The sequence below is a fragment of the Coturnix japonica genome, chromosome 1 (assembly GCF_054131305.1).
Source record: "Coturnix japonica strain WE chromosome 1, WE-NBRP24, whole genome shotgun sequence".
NCBI lineage: Eukaryota > Metazoa > Chordata > Aves > Galliformes > Phasianidae > Coturnix > Coturnix japonica.
This window is the reverse complement of record NC_140663.1, coordinates 160,710,146-160,724,123: the sequence shown is the minus strand read 5'-3', so window position 1 is coordinate 160,724,123 and position 13,978 is coordinate 160,710,146. Positions and strand designations below refer to the sequence as shown.

General features: G+C 39.3%; 1 protein-coding gene across 9 annotated transcripts in view; it reads left to right on the top strand.

Moving 5' to 3' along the window:
• CDK8 (cyclin dependent kinase 8) overlaps window positions 1–12,391 on the top strand; it is a 61,329-nt gene extending 48,938 nt beyond the window's left edge. For 5 of the 9 annotated variants that reach the window (XM_085536362.1, XM_085536361.1, XM_085536367.1 and 2 more), the window contains 5 exons: window positions 890–962; window positions 5,184–5,281; window positions 6,555–6,633; window positions 6,753–6,911; window positions 11,078–12,391. In XM_085536362.1, coding sequence (XP_085392488.1) covers window positions 890–962; window positions 5,184–5,281; window positions 6,555–6,633; window positions 6,753–6,911; window positions 11,078–11,203 — 535 coding nt within the window. In that variant the 3' untranslated portion in view covers window positions 11,204–12,391. The remainder of the gene's footprint in view (window positions 1–889; window positions 963–5,183; window positions 5,282–6,554; window positions 6,634–6,752; window positions 6,912–11,077) is intronic. The other 4 variants (XM_015852122.3, XM_085536369.1, XR_014942184.1 and 1 more) reach the window with 3 other exon arrangements.
• Window positions 12,392–13,978: the final 1,587 nt, after the last annotated feature.

Here is a 13,978-nt window from a genome sequence, read left to right as displayed (position 1 = left end):
TGCTTTTTAATGGTGAACTTGATCTATTGAGTTGATGTGAATCATAGAATAAGTGGCCAGACACAGACTGGAAATGAGAGAGTGGCAGGTGTGAAACTGCTGATCTCAGACAGCTCTGGAGATTACTAGGCATAGTTTTTCAGAGCTGTTTCCAAACCTGTGGTACAGCAAATGATTATTCTGTGATAGCTGCGTGTAAGAAGTATAGCAACCTGATAGTGTTTCTGACAAGCTGAGTATAATTGTCAGCCTTGTTATCTGGGGTAGCTTATGAAGGAAAGAATATCTTAAACATTTGGCTGTCATGTCTCCAGATTCTAATACTTGCCATTAAGACCCTCTAGCACTGTTGTCTTTTTGCTTCCCTGCTGATCAAATTGAGGGATTTGGGGCACTACTATTATAGATGTTTCTTGCACCTGCAATGCTATCGCAACAAGCCATTTAGAGACATTTTTTCTGAGCTTCTGGTCAAAAAAGTGAGTTAGTGAATGTTTTTGTAACAACCTGTACATTGTAGGACAGTGTAGACATGGACTTGGCGTTTATCTCAGTGTGTTCTAATATTAGAAATACGTAGAACTCTTGGTGTGGAATGAAACTGTTCAAACTGATACAGTAAAGTGGCTAGAAGTCCAAGTGGTAGTTTGCTGACTGTATATGGTTTAAATGTGTTGTGTATTACATAAGCTGAAAGGGGGAACAGATGAATTTCTGTGGTGTTTGCATGGTTTTTAAGCAGTCTTCTTGTCTTGATAGTTGCTTTATTTTTTTTCCTATGATTAATGGATTAGCAAAGAGTTATTCTTAGTAATACGTTTGAGTGCTAAGGAAGCTTTGTGGTATCACTGCTTTACATATTAGAAATTCTATTTTTTTTCTTCTCTAGGTACACCAACTGCAGCCTTATCAAATATATGGAAAAGCATAAAGTTAAACCAGACAGTAAGGCATTTCACTTGGTAAGTTCCTGCATTCATAAGATAAAATGAAAGTCCTTACATAAGTTAGAATTGTTTAAATTGAGAGCTGGGCTTGTATCACTTTATTTTATAAATATTTTAAATAAATAATTCATTACTTTTTAAATAAATAATTTTAATAGTCTTTTAAATAAAGATAATAATAAGTGATATACGATTTGAAAGTTGCGGAAACACATTATCTTCTCACATTAGTATAGTTGAGCTATTCATCGGATTAATTCATTTATCAACTGTATTAGAAGCTTTCAGTCATAGTATTAAACATGTAGTTATATTTGCAATATTACTGTAATTGTTGGCTATTTCACTGCTTCACATACTTCTAATAGCCTATTTTTTAATTTAGAAATTAATCACATTATTTTCTACATACTTATTTTAAACTTACCACTCTTGCCTGTTTGAAAGCAAAACATGAATTAAGAAAACAGCTACGAAACAAAAACACTCCAACATTTTACTTGAGACTTGAATGTTTAGAAAATTACATCATGTATGTGTACATTAATCTTGTAACAGCTTGTTTACAGCTTTTTAGTATTCTTCAGTATTCTTGCAATAGTTATCTCTGGAACATAAAACTTCTTTTTGTTGAGACTCCTGTTAAAGTGATACACTTACAATTGTAATACACCCCAGTTAATTCCAGAACTGGCGAATGCATGGATAAGTGTGGTTGCAGAGGACTGAAATGCTTTCATTTATCAGCTTGAACTAAGTAGAATTTTTCCTTTCCTCATAGTGATGCACAGGGTCCCTTGTTGCATGTGGAAGTGATGTTACAAGGGACAACCTTTCTGGGTTTTTTTTTTTGCTTATTTTTTTTCACTCTTTCTTTGGTTTCTGTTTTCCTGCTTAAATGTTTGTGCCCTAGAACATGGAGACCCAGCTCTGTTCCTGGTTGATTTAGTGATGCTTCCGTTTCCTTTTATCCCGTGGTGTATTGTCACAAAGACGTATGAAGTATGCTGTATTTTTCTTATGTTGCTCAGGCAGGTGATCTTCTGGTTCTTTATAGACAATATTTGTAATGCTAAGTGAAAAAGTCATGTCTGTGCTGCTGCCTGAATAAGGGCACAGAGTAGTTTTGATGTCTTACACTTGATAATGACTACACAGTCATTAAACTTGTCTTGTGGTTTTTGTTTCCTGTTACTGATGATGACAAAGTTTGTTCACATCTTGTCTGCACCTGATGGAAGGCTTTATAAGCCAATTCCGTGTTAAAGTGTCAGAATTTTGCAATGTTTTTTATGCTTGTGGTGTTTTTTTTTTAAGTATGTTGTCAATTTTCTTTTTTTTTCCCCCTTCTTTTCACTCCTGTGATTGCTTCTGAATTGTTTGAGATAATAGTTCTTCAGAAACTATGTGCAGACTAGGGGAGTTGGAAATATGTATTGTGACTCCTTGTCATTGATGTGAAAAACAAAGCTGGATTGATGGCAGTGCTGGAAGGCCAATACCAGGAGACCTCTATGGATTAGCAAAGGGTTTCTCTGGAAGGAAACTGGAGACCTGGTCACGTAGGAAAAGGGGAAAGCTGCTCAGTGCTCAATGATTTCTTTGCCTCAGTCTTTATAGACAAGGACTGCATGTAGCAACAGGATGAGGGGAAATGGCTTTTAAGTGGAAGAGGGTAGATTTAGACTAGATATCATTAAGAAATTCTTTACTGTGAGGATGGTGAGACACTGGAACAGGTTGCCCAGTGAGGTTGTAGGTGTCCCCTCTCTGGAAGCATTCAAGGCCAGGCTGGATGGAGCTGTGAGCAACCTGGTCAAGAGGGGAGGTGTCCCTGCCTATGACAGAGAGGTTGGAACTAGGTGATCTTAAAAGGCCCCTTTCAGCCCAAAGCATCTAATGATTCTGTGATTTATTATGTTCTTAACCATGCCATTAAAACTGAAGGCTGAGGAAAGGAAATGTACTTTCTAACTTTAGCTGTCTGCAATGCGGAGGTCTGCATTGTGGTTGTATATGCCTGCTTATAGCTAGTGAAAGGAGGTGATCAGCTCATACATAGATGGTGACACTAGATCTTTATGAAAAGGTTAATTTAATGTAATGAAAAGTACGAAGGGCAAGTGTGAAATGAATGCTATTTACATATGTAATTTCTGCACATCTTGTTAGATGGGTGCTTATTTTTTAAAACAAAGTGCTCTAAGTCAAATATGCAGAATTTCTTCTGAAGATCATTGTCTGTGACAATACGTCTAGTGGGTAGAATACCTGCCCGTGGCAGGGGGTTTGGAACTGGATCATCTTTAAAGCCCCTTCCAACCAAAACCATTCTGTAATTCTTTGGTCACGGTGTAGTTTTGACTTAGATGCTGTATTCCATAATAAAACATGAAGGTTTTTTATTTTTCTTTCCCTGTTAATATCTGAAGTTCAGCAGCTCATTCTGCTCATAAAAACTGTGTGTCTAAAAATGCCTGCTGGATGGATCACAGAATCACAGAATGACCCGGGTTGGAAGGGACCTCAAGGATCATGTAGTTCCAACCCCCCTGCCTAGCAGGGCCACCAAACATACACCTACCTTTACTAGATCAGGTTGCCCAGGGCCCCGTCCAACCTGGCCTTGAACACCTCCAAGGACGGGGCATCCACAACCTCCCTGGGCAGCCTGTTCCAGGGCCTAACCACTCTCCTAGTGAAGAACTTCCCCCTAACATCCAGCCTAAATCTTCCCTCTTGCAACTTAAAACCATTTCCCCGTGTCCTGCTATTGTCAGCCCTTTAATGTGTGGAATGGGGAGAAACAGATGCATCTGCACCACCCTTTTGAGAAAGAGATAGTTCTAAAATGCAATACTGCTGTTTAAGTACTGGAGTTAGACAAAACCTCTATAGTCTGCAGTTCCTGAACCAGAGAAAGATCTTACACGTTTGGAAAGGGCATGGCATTTCTAATGTGTTTTTCACTGGAAATTGCTGTGGGGATGTCACAGTGGCAGATGTGTGAAGTCCAGACAGTTTCTGAAAATGCTCAGCTGGTTGCAAAATGGGACCAGAACAGCAAAACACGTGCAAGAGTTATTTTTTAAAACCATCTTTCGGAGGTTATGCTGAATTTAGACTTCATGTCTGTTACTGGTGCTAAGGATGAGATTCTGGCTCTGTATCCTGAGCACTTCTCAAAGGCCGTTCATCTCTAAGTTACCTACATTTGAAACTCTTTCCGTATCATTTTCTCACTTTGCTTTGGTTAGCAGGTTTGTTTTATTAAATTTTCATCTTTACCATTTTTCATCTTTACATTTTCATTTTTGTTGTGCTCCCTGTCACAGAATCATCTCGTGTGCCATTTTAAAAAGTTAGGCATAGGGCAAATATCATGTGTTCTTCTTAGCCGTCTTTTAGTACATCCCAATGCGAGAAAGAGGTGCCATCTCAAAGGGTAAGGTTTTGCTGTTTTTTAGTTGAACCAAGTTAAACTATTTTCTAAAATACCCTTTGCTTTGTCTTTTGCATATTCACACTTCATGAGCAATGATCATCTTCACTGTCTTTAACCAGCACAGATGTTCTGAAAAATATTTTCTTGTCAAGTAGCTGGTGTCTGATCTGATTCATCACTTTTATGACGATAAAGGCCCAGGTCTTAAACTGATAGAGAAATGGCACCGGATCCATTTCAGCATACCAATAACATGTAACAAACAGTTGTGCTGGAGTCTGTTCATCAGAAGAGATAAATACATGCAGGAGTAGGTGATAAAAAGTTATTCAGCCAGGTGGAGTTTATGAATGTGCTGATGGTCGCTTTATCGCATTTTCTGATAGTGTCTTCATAAAGGTCTCTTAAATACTATAGATGACAGTGGAAACGGACTAATGTGGCAATATGAAATAACAAGGAATAATGAATATGGCGTTACTTACTTACCAATTGCTAAGTGTTATTTAAATGGATGTGATGTTACTTGCTGTTAAATGTAGTTGTGAAACCAATTGTCCACATGTTGCATCTAGCAGGAAGCAACAGGCTGCTAAAACTGATAGTAAGTTAAGGATGCTCTTTGTGTGGAGCTGTTTTTCTAATGAGAGAAGAATGTGGTTCCTGCCATTTATGGTTAAGGTTTTGACATCAGAGGCCACTTGTAGCAGTTGATCTTTCAGAAATAATGCAGTGAAGATTCTGTAAACAGTTCTGATAATGCAGGGCTTTTTATCTTTCATTTTATGTAGCTTCAGAAATTGCTTACTATGGATCCAATAAAGAGAATTACCTCAGAACAGGCTATGCAGGATCCCTATTTCTTAGAAGATCCGCTTCCCACATCCGAGTAAGTGGTCAGTTTATTAACCTATCAGTATGTCCAGAGGTGCTTTAGAAGTGCATGCTTTCTCTGCTATAAATGCTTGTAATTACTGAGCTGAGTGCTTGCTGTCCAACATCCAAAGAGAGCTCTAACCACTAAAATGTTGTTTGAGGTTTTTAAAATTAAGTAGCGTTCTTATTAATCTCTTGCTTTATGGAACTTTGATCCTGTTAGTTGCAGCACTAATCTTGTTATTCACTGACAGGTTGATTATGCATGCTACAGATCTTTGTAGACAACTGCTAAGTGCCTGCAGGTCCACTCCTCTGCTCCAGAATGCCAAATGACACTCACTAATGAGTTTACATTTTTCTGTCGTAGCCTTTGTTGTGAATTCAGTGGTGAAGAGACTCAGCTCCGTGTCTCTGCGTTGTCATCCCTAACAACTTAAACCTGTTTTCTGTAGTTGCTCCTTTTTGTTTAAGCAGTGAGATTACATAAGGAAGAAGATTTAGAGATGAATAATTTCATTTTTAATGAACTTGTCCCTCCCTCAAATAAACCAAGGAGGCAGAACATGAATGTGCCTGTTTTTAGAACAGCAATTAGTGCATATTGTGTATCATTCTCTACAGTTATTTAGGGAAGAATTTGTGAAGTGTGGTATGTATATTTAAAAGCAGTTAATTAAAATGACATTATATCACTAAAATCTACTAAATTATTTCTAACCTGACCTGCCTCTGTTATTTAATGTTGTTGTGTGAATGACTTTTGCATAAACTGGTTTTAGGTCAGTGTTTGACTTCTTTCTTGCATTAAGTTGGCATTTTAAAGTAAATACACCATTAATAATGCTTAGAGGTGCACAGAAATATTATTACAAATGCTTTCTGTTGCTTAAGGGCAGATAAATCTTAACTTGTGCTAGCTGTAGCAAATTAGTGTGATCTGTGAGATACGAATTGACAGATGAAACTTCCAGTTCTTTTTAAGCCTTGTTACAGGTGGTTTTATTAATAGGCAGTGGACTTTACAGGACAGTTTTTATTTGGATTTGAGGCAGTGAATTATTGTGGCTGGATGAAGGCAGCTCTGTGGGCCTCTGCAGATACGATGTGAACAGGTTTACCAAGTCTGATATGTGGTGAAAGTAAGAAAAGGAGAACAAATCCGTTTGTTATACATACAAGGTGCTCAGTCAGGCAACTTGAAACTAGTGTGGGTGGAGTATGGATCTTACAGGTCTAACTTTTCTGTTCTAATACAGTGATAAATAGACTTTTTTGGGGGGCAGTGTTTTTGCAGGTTGTCAAATCCCTTACCCAAAACGAGAATTTTTAACAGAAGAAGAACCAGATGATAAAGGAGACAAAGTAAGTACTGGAAGAACGGTATCATCGTGCTTCACTGGCTTTCACACTATTTCCTGTTTTCATGTTTTTTCACGTACTGCTTTTGAGTTGAAATTTTTCTTTGTGTTTAAACAATTGAGAAGAACCAGCAGCAGCAGCAGGGCAATAACCATACTAATGGGACTGGTCATCCAGGGAACCAAGACAACAGTCACACGCAGGGACCCCCACTGAAAAAAGTGAGAGTTGTTCCTCCTACCACTACCTCAGGTGGACTAATTATGACCTCAGACTATCAGGTATCTTTTTTTTTCCTTATTTTGTGTGTTTGATTCTCATGTTCACAACAGTATTCAAGCTAATAAAGTAATCCTGTAAATGGTATTTCTTTTTTGCATCCATCAGATCAACTGCATTTAGTTGATGGTTTGCCTGCCTATTAATATGCTATTGCTTCTTAAGTTTGTAGCCCAATTTAAGGAAATTAGGATCAGAAATTATTATAGCTACTAATTATTGCCTTTGTATTAGGCAGTGCTGATTGTGGATCGGGAGCCTGTTGTGTTTCTCTCTGAATGACCTAAAAATAACATTTCTTATTTTGACAAGCCTGCGATGCTAGGAAGCAAAGTATATTGCAGCAAAGAAGCTGAGTTTGAACAAGAGTTTTAGTTGGGCAAATGGATTGAAAAGCAGAATTTTGGATGGCAGAGTTGACATGACTGAAAACCTAGTGAGGCTCCAAGTTGAATAAGCCCAGTGTTACAGATAGGAGGAGACAGGTGCAGTGGTGGCAATCAGTAAGTGAAGAAGGGTCAAACATTGGGAAACTGGAAAAGTTTAGGCTGGAAAAAGATTTTAGAGTCTTCACAGGGAATGTTATCTGAATTTATAGAGTTAAACGAGATTGCTTTTGAAGAATTAAAGACAGAACGTTTAGCTAAAAGCTAGCTGGAAATTTGGTAGGAAGACATCTTTCTAGAGATAAAAAATAATGATCTGGAACTCAGTTAGCTATCCTTATATTCCTCAACAGAATTTAGGAAGAGTTAAAGAAGATTGCATTTGTTCAATAATAAAACTGTTGTTGTTGACTTGTTTTTCACAGTTTGATAGGCTGTTTCTGCATGAAAACCAATGGGTGTATTTCAGAATTTGTTCATGAAAGGATCCAGAAGGCTGCCTGGGCGTATGACCCTGGCTTATAAAAATGGGTATTGTTTGGGTAGTGTGCAGTGTGTGGAAATGTAAAATAGGGCCATTTTCAGAAGCTTAATTGAGACCCTTTGTTCAGTTCATCTCATGACATCAGTAATTTATCAGTTTTCAAGTTGTTCTCCTTGAATTGTACAGACTTTTAGAGCTGTTTGAAACTACGTGGTCAGTCTTAACTACAGTGCAGCAGCGTTGAGTGCTTTTGAATATAAAAATGGCCTTTTAGTTGGATGATGCATCACAACACTCTCCTACTGGAGATTCATCTCTTTCAGTTTGTCAAGCTGCAAAGCTGATCATAATGCTCCTAGCTGGCTCTTTCTACTATTCCTGTGCATTTATTTTTAAGGCAGCATGTGCAGTTGTAACCCTCTTAATCTTCATGTCATCTTGAGTCACGTATCTGGGGAGTTTGATATGGAGGTTGCACGTACTGTGTCAGGGAGCCCCATTTACTTGCCCTATTTAAACATCCTTCACCTAATTTTGCTGCTGTAGTTTGGCATTTGGAACAATTTTGTGTGCAAGAGCTGAGATTGCTACTTGAGATGTCAGACTCAAATGGCCTCGGAAAGAGTTGAACTAGTTTTGTTTTCTGTTCATGTTCATCAGAACTTTTGTGTTCTCTGATAACCATCCCAGGACTTTAAATGGGGGCAGCCCTTGTCAACAAACTTAATTTCAGAGTATTTCTGCCTTGAGGTAGTGATAAGAAGCTGCTTCACTCCCTCTGCAGCTCTCTTTAGTAACTTGACTGTTCCTACTTAATGGTTTTGCTCTTTCTTCAGGAGGCAAAACACTTGGTTCTTTAAAAAAAATAATAACCAATGAGCAAACAACAACTACAACAAAAAGAAAACAAAAAAAACTCTGTTCTTCCTCCCCTCACTCTTCTCATACAGTCTGGCAAGAAGGAAATGGGTTTTGCTCTGATCAGTTTATCTGGAAAATATGATAAGGGAAGAGAGATGTGCATTTGCTGGCACTGGGACAAAAGCAGTTCAGTGCTGCTCATTGGTGGTTTCAGGTGTCCCCGAAAACATTCCTCAGATTTCTTAATTTTGATCCTGCAACTCAAAGAGACAGCAAACAAATACTACAATGCAGCCCTCTGTTTTAATCAAACACCTATTCCTTTGTTCTTCATTTAAATTGTTGAAGTTCCCCTTGCGAAGAAGGATTGCCATCTTCTGGGCAGGACACACTACAACAGTTTCCCTTTCCACTTAGAAGCCAAATAACTCTCTGCAGAGCAAGCTGACCTTCTAAGTTCTTTCTGCTATGCATAAAAATAGTAGACACGTAGCATACAGACATCCTTGCTTTCTCCATATATTTGCGACGTGACACTTCTGGGGCTGATGCGATTAAATGAACTGAAGCAGTTCCAGTACTCTGCACTTTTGCTAGCTATAACCTTATGGGTGTTAATGGTATGTAAAGAGTACTGGCTATTTACATCTTGTCTTAAAACAAAAGCTGTCAGTTGCACTAAGTTTCATGGAAAACATGACTTCTTCAATTAGCCCCACCTTATAAAATAAAATCAGTTATGGAAGTAGAGATGCAAAAAGACTATTGAGGGTATTTTTTTTGCTCTGTGGAATGCGTTCTATGTGTGCTCCCTGCAGAAGGGTGGCCCAGAGCTTTGACACTTTCGCTGAGTCCACCTCTAAGAGTGAAGGCAAGTGTCACGGAAGTTCTGTCACTGTGTTAATGGTGAAGCTCAGCAGTGCTGATCTGTTCCTGCTGTCACTAAGTGCTGCCCTTGCCATTTCTTTACATTATGCAACACTAGAGAATTAGCTCCATCCAGTGAGCATATGTTAACAAGTAGAGTTTGGCTTTTTATTTTTCCTTGCTGTCATCTCAACATCCCAATTATAGTTTCTGCTTAATATGCCAAATGGCAGAAAAGAAGCAAACAAAAAGCCAAAACCCAACCCTGTTACTTTGTTTTCCAGCTGATGGCATCGTTAAAGCTACTTTAATGTTTTACTTTTTCAGGACATTGTTTAACCCTTAGATTAGTGTATTCAGATCTCAGTAGCTACACTTTGGCCCTGCATTACTTGCTATGGAGAGGTTTCCCAACCCTTGGTAGGAGCTGCTTTTGCTAACACAGGTCTTATCAATATCAAGAGTTCAGAAGATGCACAGCAGTTTCCAAAACATGCAATTATTGTGTGTGTAAACCTTAACATTTATGTGAAAAAGCACAGCAATTCAGTGAGATTGTGTAACGTATTAAATGCTACCCAATGACCATATGCTTACATTCAAGGTCCTGCATGCAGCCCTTCCCCTTTATAGTTCCAGTTGTGTAAATATCTGACCTCTAGGCAGGAACTAGACAGCTGCTGACTTTCTCAGGTCTCCTTGCAGTGATGAATGCGCTACTTGGTAAATAATCATAGAAATCCTATGAAAAGGGGCCTCTGGAGACCATCCAGTCCAGTCTGCCACTCGAAGCAGAACTGTTGCTAATGGTAAATCAGATCAGCCATGGCTTTATGTGACTGAGTCTTGGAAAATTCCATAGACAGCTACAGAGACTCCACCACCTTCCTGGACAAGTTCTCTTAGTGTTGTCCTGGCCTCCTTATGTATGTTTTTTCCCTAATGCCCAACCTGAACCTCCCAAGCTCCAGCCATTGTGTTCATTTTCCCTTGAAATATCTGATTCTACTGATAAGAGTTTGGCTATCACCTTTAACCCTCCTCCAAGGAGTTGTAAAGCTGCTAGATGGCCCCTTAGCCTTAAATACTCATCGTTTTCTAGCCTGTGCTCCCAGGCCAGGCAGAAGGTTGGTGAGCACATCCTTTGTATCCAAAGGTCCAACTGCTCATCAGCAGTGAGAAGCATAGATCTGAGCTCCAGCCCCAAAATGCTTTCTTGGTAGGGTAAGGGAGCAAGTGGAGGAGCCCCTGATGTGGCTGATAGTAGCTTTCTGTAACGTGCATCTGTGCTGTATCTACCTGGCGGGCTGAGTTGGGGTTTGGCTCTGATGGGCGTAGATTCCCGAAAGGTAATTCAGGGTGGATAACTGACTGGTGGTAGAAGTGCCTTTCTAACATGCTGTTCCTGATGTTCACATCTGCCCATGCTGTAATCGAAGCGAGAGCAGTATAGGGACTGCAGCTGCTTTAGGACTGCATGTGCTTTGGTACCTCTTGAAGAAGTAGCCCTGTAGGCCAAGCTGCCCTTGCTAATAAGGATTACCATTCCTCTGCTTTTACCCCTTTCTAGCGTTCCAATCCCCATGCTGCCTACCCCAACCCCGGACCAAGCACATCGCAGCCACAGAGCAGCATGGGATATTCAACTACCTCCCAGCAGCCTCCACAGTACTCACATCAGACGCATCGGTACTGAGCTGCATCCCAATAATGTCAGTGCACTGTTGCTAATGCTGCAGGACTGCGCAGCTGCCTGCCTGGAACCTGGCCTGGGCCACAAGAATGTACTGTACAACCACACCTTCAACACGTCTGATCGCCAAGTTCCACCACCTTTCACAGAATGGAGTAGTGGCTCCCAAATTGTACCTGTTTTTGGGTTAGACTTGAAAAGAAAGTGCTAGCACGGTTTGTGTTGTGGATATGCTACTTCCATAGTTTACTTGACATGGTTCAGACTGACCGATGCATTTTTGTTCAGTGACAGTCTGTAGCAGTTGAAGCTGTGAAATGTGCTAGGGGCAAGCATTTTTGTTGTCGTATGTGGTGAATTCTCTCGATGTAACAACCTTACCTGACCAATAGTACACGACATCTTTGAACTGGTACTTGAAGCATACAGTATGTGTTAACATGGCAAAAAAAAAAACGCAAAATAACCGTGATTCCAACTGAAATGATTTTGATATACGTTTATTTTTAGTGACTTTTGTGGGTTGGTTCATTTTCCACGTAGGTCAACGTTTGACGACCAACACAATTGCTACGATGAGGTTTTTTTTTAAGGACATGAAAACGTTTGCATTTTTTCCAGCGATTACAAACGTCCCAAAGATTAATTTCCAGCGTAAGTTTTCGGTTTTTGTTTTTAAATCTATGACTTGACTGGTATTAAAGCTGCTATTTGATAGTAAAATAAGTATGTTGTCATTGATATAAACATGTTTGGTTCAGCAAACAAGTGAAAATGATTGTCATAGACAGTGTTTTATTTTTTACCTGTTGGTGTTGATGATTTGTGAGCATGCTTTGGGATTAAAAAAGCATGGGTGATATTCCCTAAAGAGGCGTGGCATCCATTCAGATATTTCGTCATGATTTTTGAGAGCCAGCTTGGTGTAGTGGATCTTAAATTTCGTTCACTTCTTTCCTTCTTTCTTTAAACGTCCGCACGTTGTTTAGGGGTGCCATTCTTACCGCAGAGGATCAAGGTGTTAGGAGAGCCTTAGAGTTTATGAGGAAGACCTTACATACAATGTACTGTATCAAACTATTTTACATGAATGACGCAAGTATTCTGAATTAAGAAGAAAAAAAAAAAAACACACACAAACGTTGTTAAAACAAGGTGTTATGTAATAAATTTATTTTTCATAAATCTGCACATGATCTTTGCCTGCATTCCTTCAGTGCGCAGCGCCCCGGTCTCCCGCTGTATGTATATATTGGGTTTTATCTCCAGAAACAGCATTTAACCAGCATTCCTACTGCTTTTTAAATAGCAGGAAAAAAGATAGATGCCTTCGTAAAACATCGTTACCTCCTGTTGAGTGCATCTGGTTGGTCAGCTGGAGGTGCACTGAATGTGGGTCTGTTGCCAGCTGTGTTTTATAGATCAGACAGCTTGTTTTCATCCGGAGACCTTCTTGCTTAAGTAGCTTTTCTAAGGTTTCTTTCACTTTCTTGTGATCTGATACCATACCATGATTTTAGGACATTAATATCTTTTGCAATGTATGCAGGATTTTGTCTGCGAGTATTTCATGGAAAGAAGTTTGAACTCCTCATGTAGAGAAGTTTGGCATAGAAAAATAGAATCATAGAATTACCCAGGTTGGAAAAGATCTCGAAGATCATCAAGTCCAACCGCAGCCTAACCAGTACCCTAACTCTAAAATCCCTCTACTAAATCATATCCCTCAGTACCACATCCAAACGTCTCTTAAACACATCCAAATGCATTGAGGTGGGGGCTGGGTGGGGCCAAAGGAGAAACAAATCTGTAGCCAACCCGAAATGCAAACCAAGGGTGAGTTTGAGGTGTAGATGAGAGTAGTGGAATAAAGAAGATGTTTAAATGTCTTGAAGATTTAAGACTAAACAAAAAAAGGCAGAGCCCAAAGTTTATGCTGCTTGAGAAAAAGGAAGATATGGTCAGTGATAAGTGTGATATTCCTAATGGACTTAGTAGAGTCAAAATGTGACTTTCTCAAGACTGGAATAAACTTAAATATGGACTTGGGAGTGCTGTTAAATTCCTTCTGGTTTCTTTTCACATGAAAGCTTTTTCCTCCTTTCCTAAATATTTATGTAGGCTTTGAACTCGCATGTTTAGTGGATGTTACAGCTGCTGAAGGGGTGACAAGAGTAATTTTTATGCAATTTTTACTAATGTTAAATTTCTATCAGCCTAGATTTTTTGCCTATTTGTACTTATTAATGCATGAGAATTAGTGTTATTCATATTAATGCAGATCTTATTTGATACCGGTATATTTTGATGTCTCCAATGCTTTGTTTAAAAATAACAGGCTGACTTTAATTTATTTTTCTATAGGGATGTGCTGCCAGCTGACAAAAAGAAACCTTGCCATTAGTTTGCACTTGAATTTAATTTTCCCATTGAAAGGGTTATTTGAGATGCAGGCTCGGTTTATCAACCAATACAAGTAAAACTAAATTATGCCCTACATGTAGCTATAAGTTGTCTGCTCCTCCTTTTGCAGTCACTTCATTCATTCAACTCCCATTTTTATAGACATATCGCAGGTTGCTTCAACACACTGCAGCCCTGCAGGGCCATCACATTTCTGTATCAGACTTATTCTGATGCCTGAGTGGGCTGATCCTTCTGGAGGGTGGTTGGGATTGCTTACTCCAGAACAGTGGAAATAGGAGGTTGGCAGCGCTTGGTGTGACCTCTGCCTTCAAGAGAGGGTATATATCTACCGCTGCTAAGGCTAATCTTGTT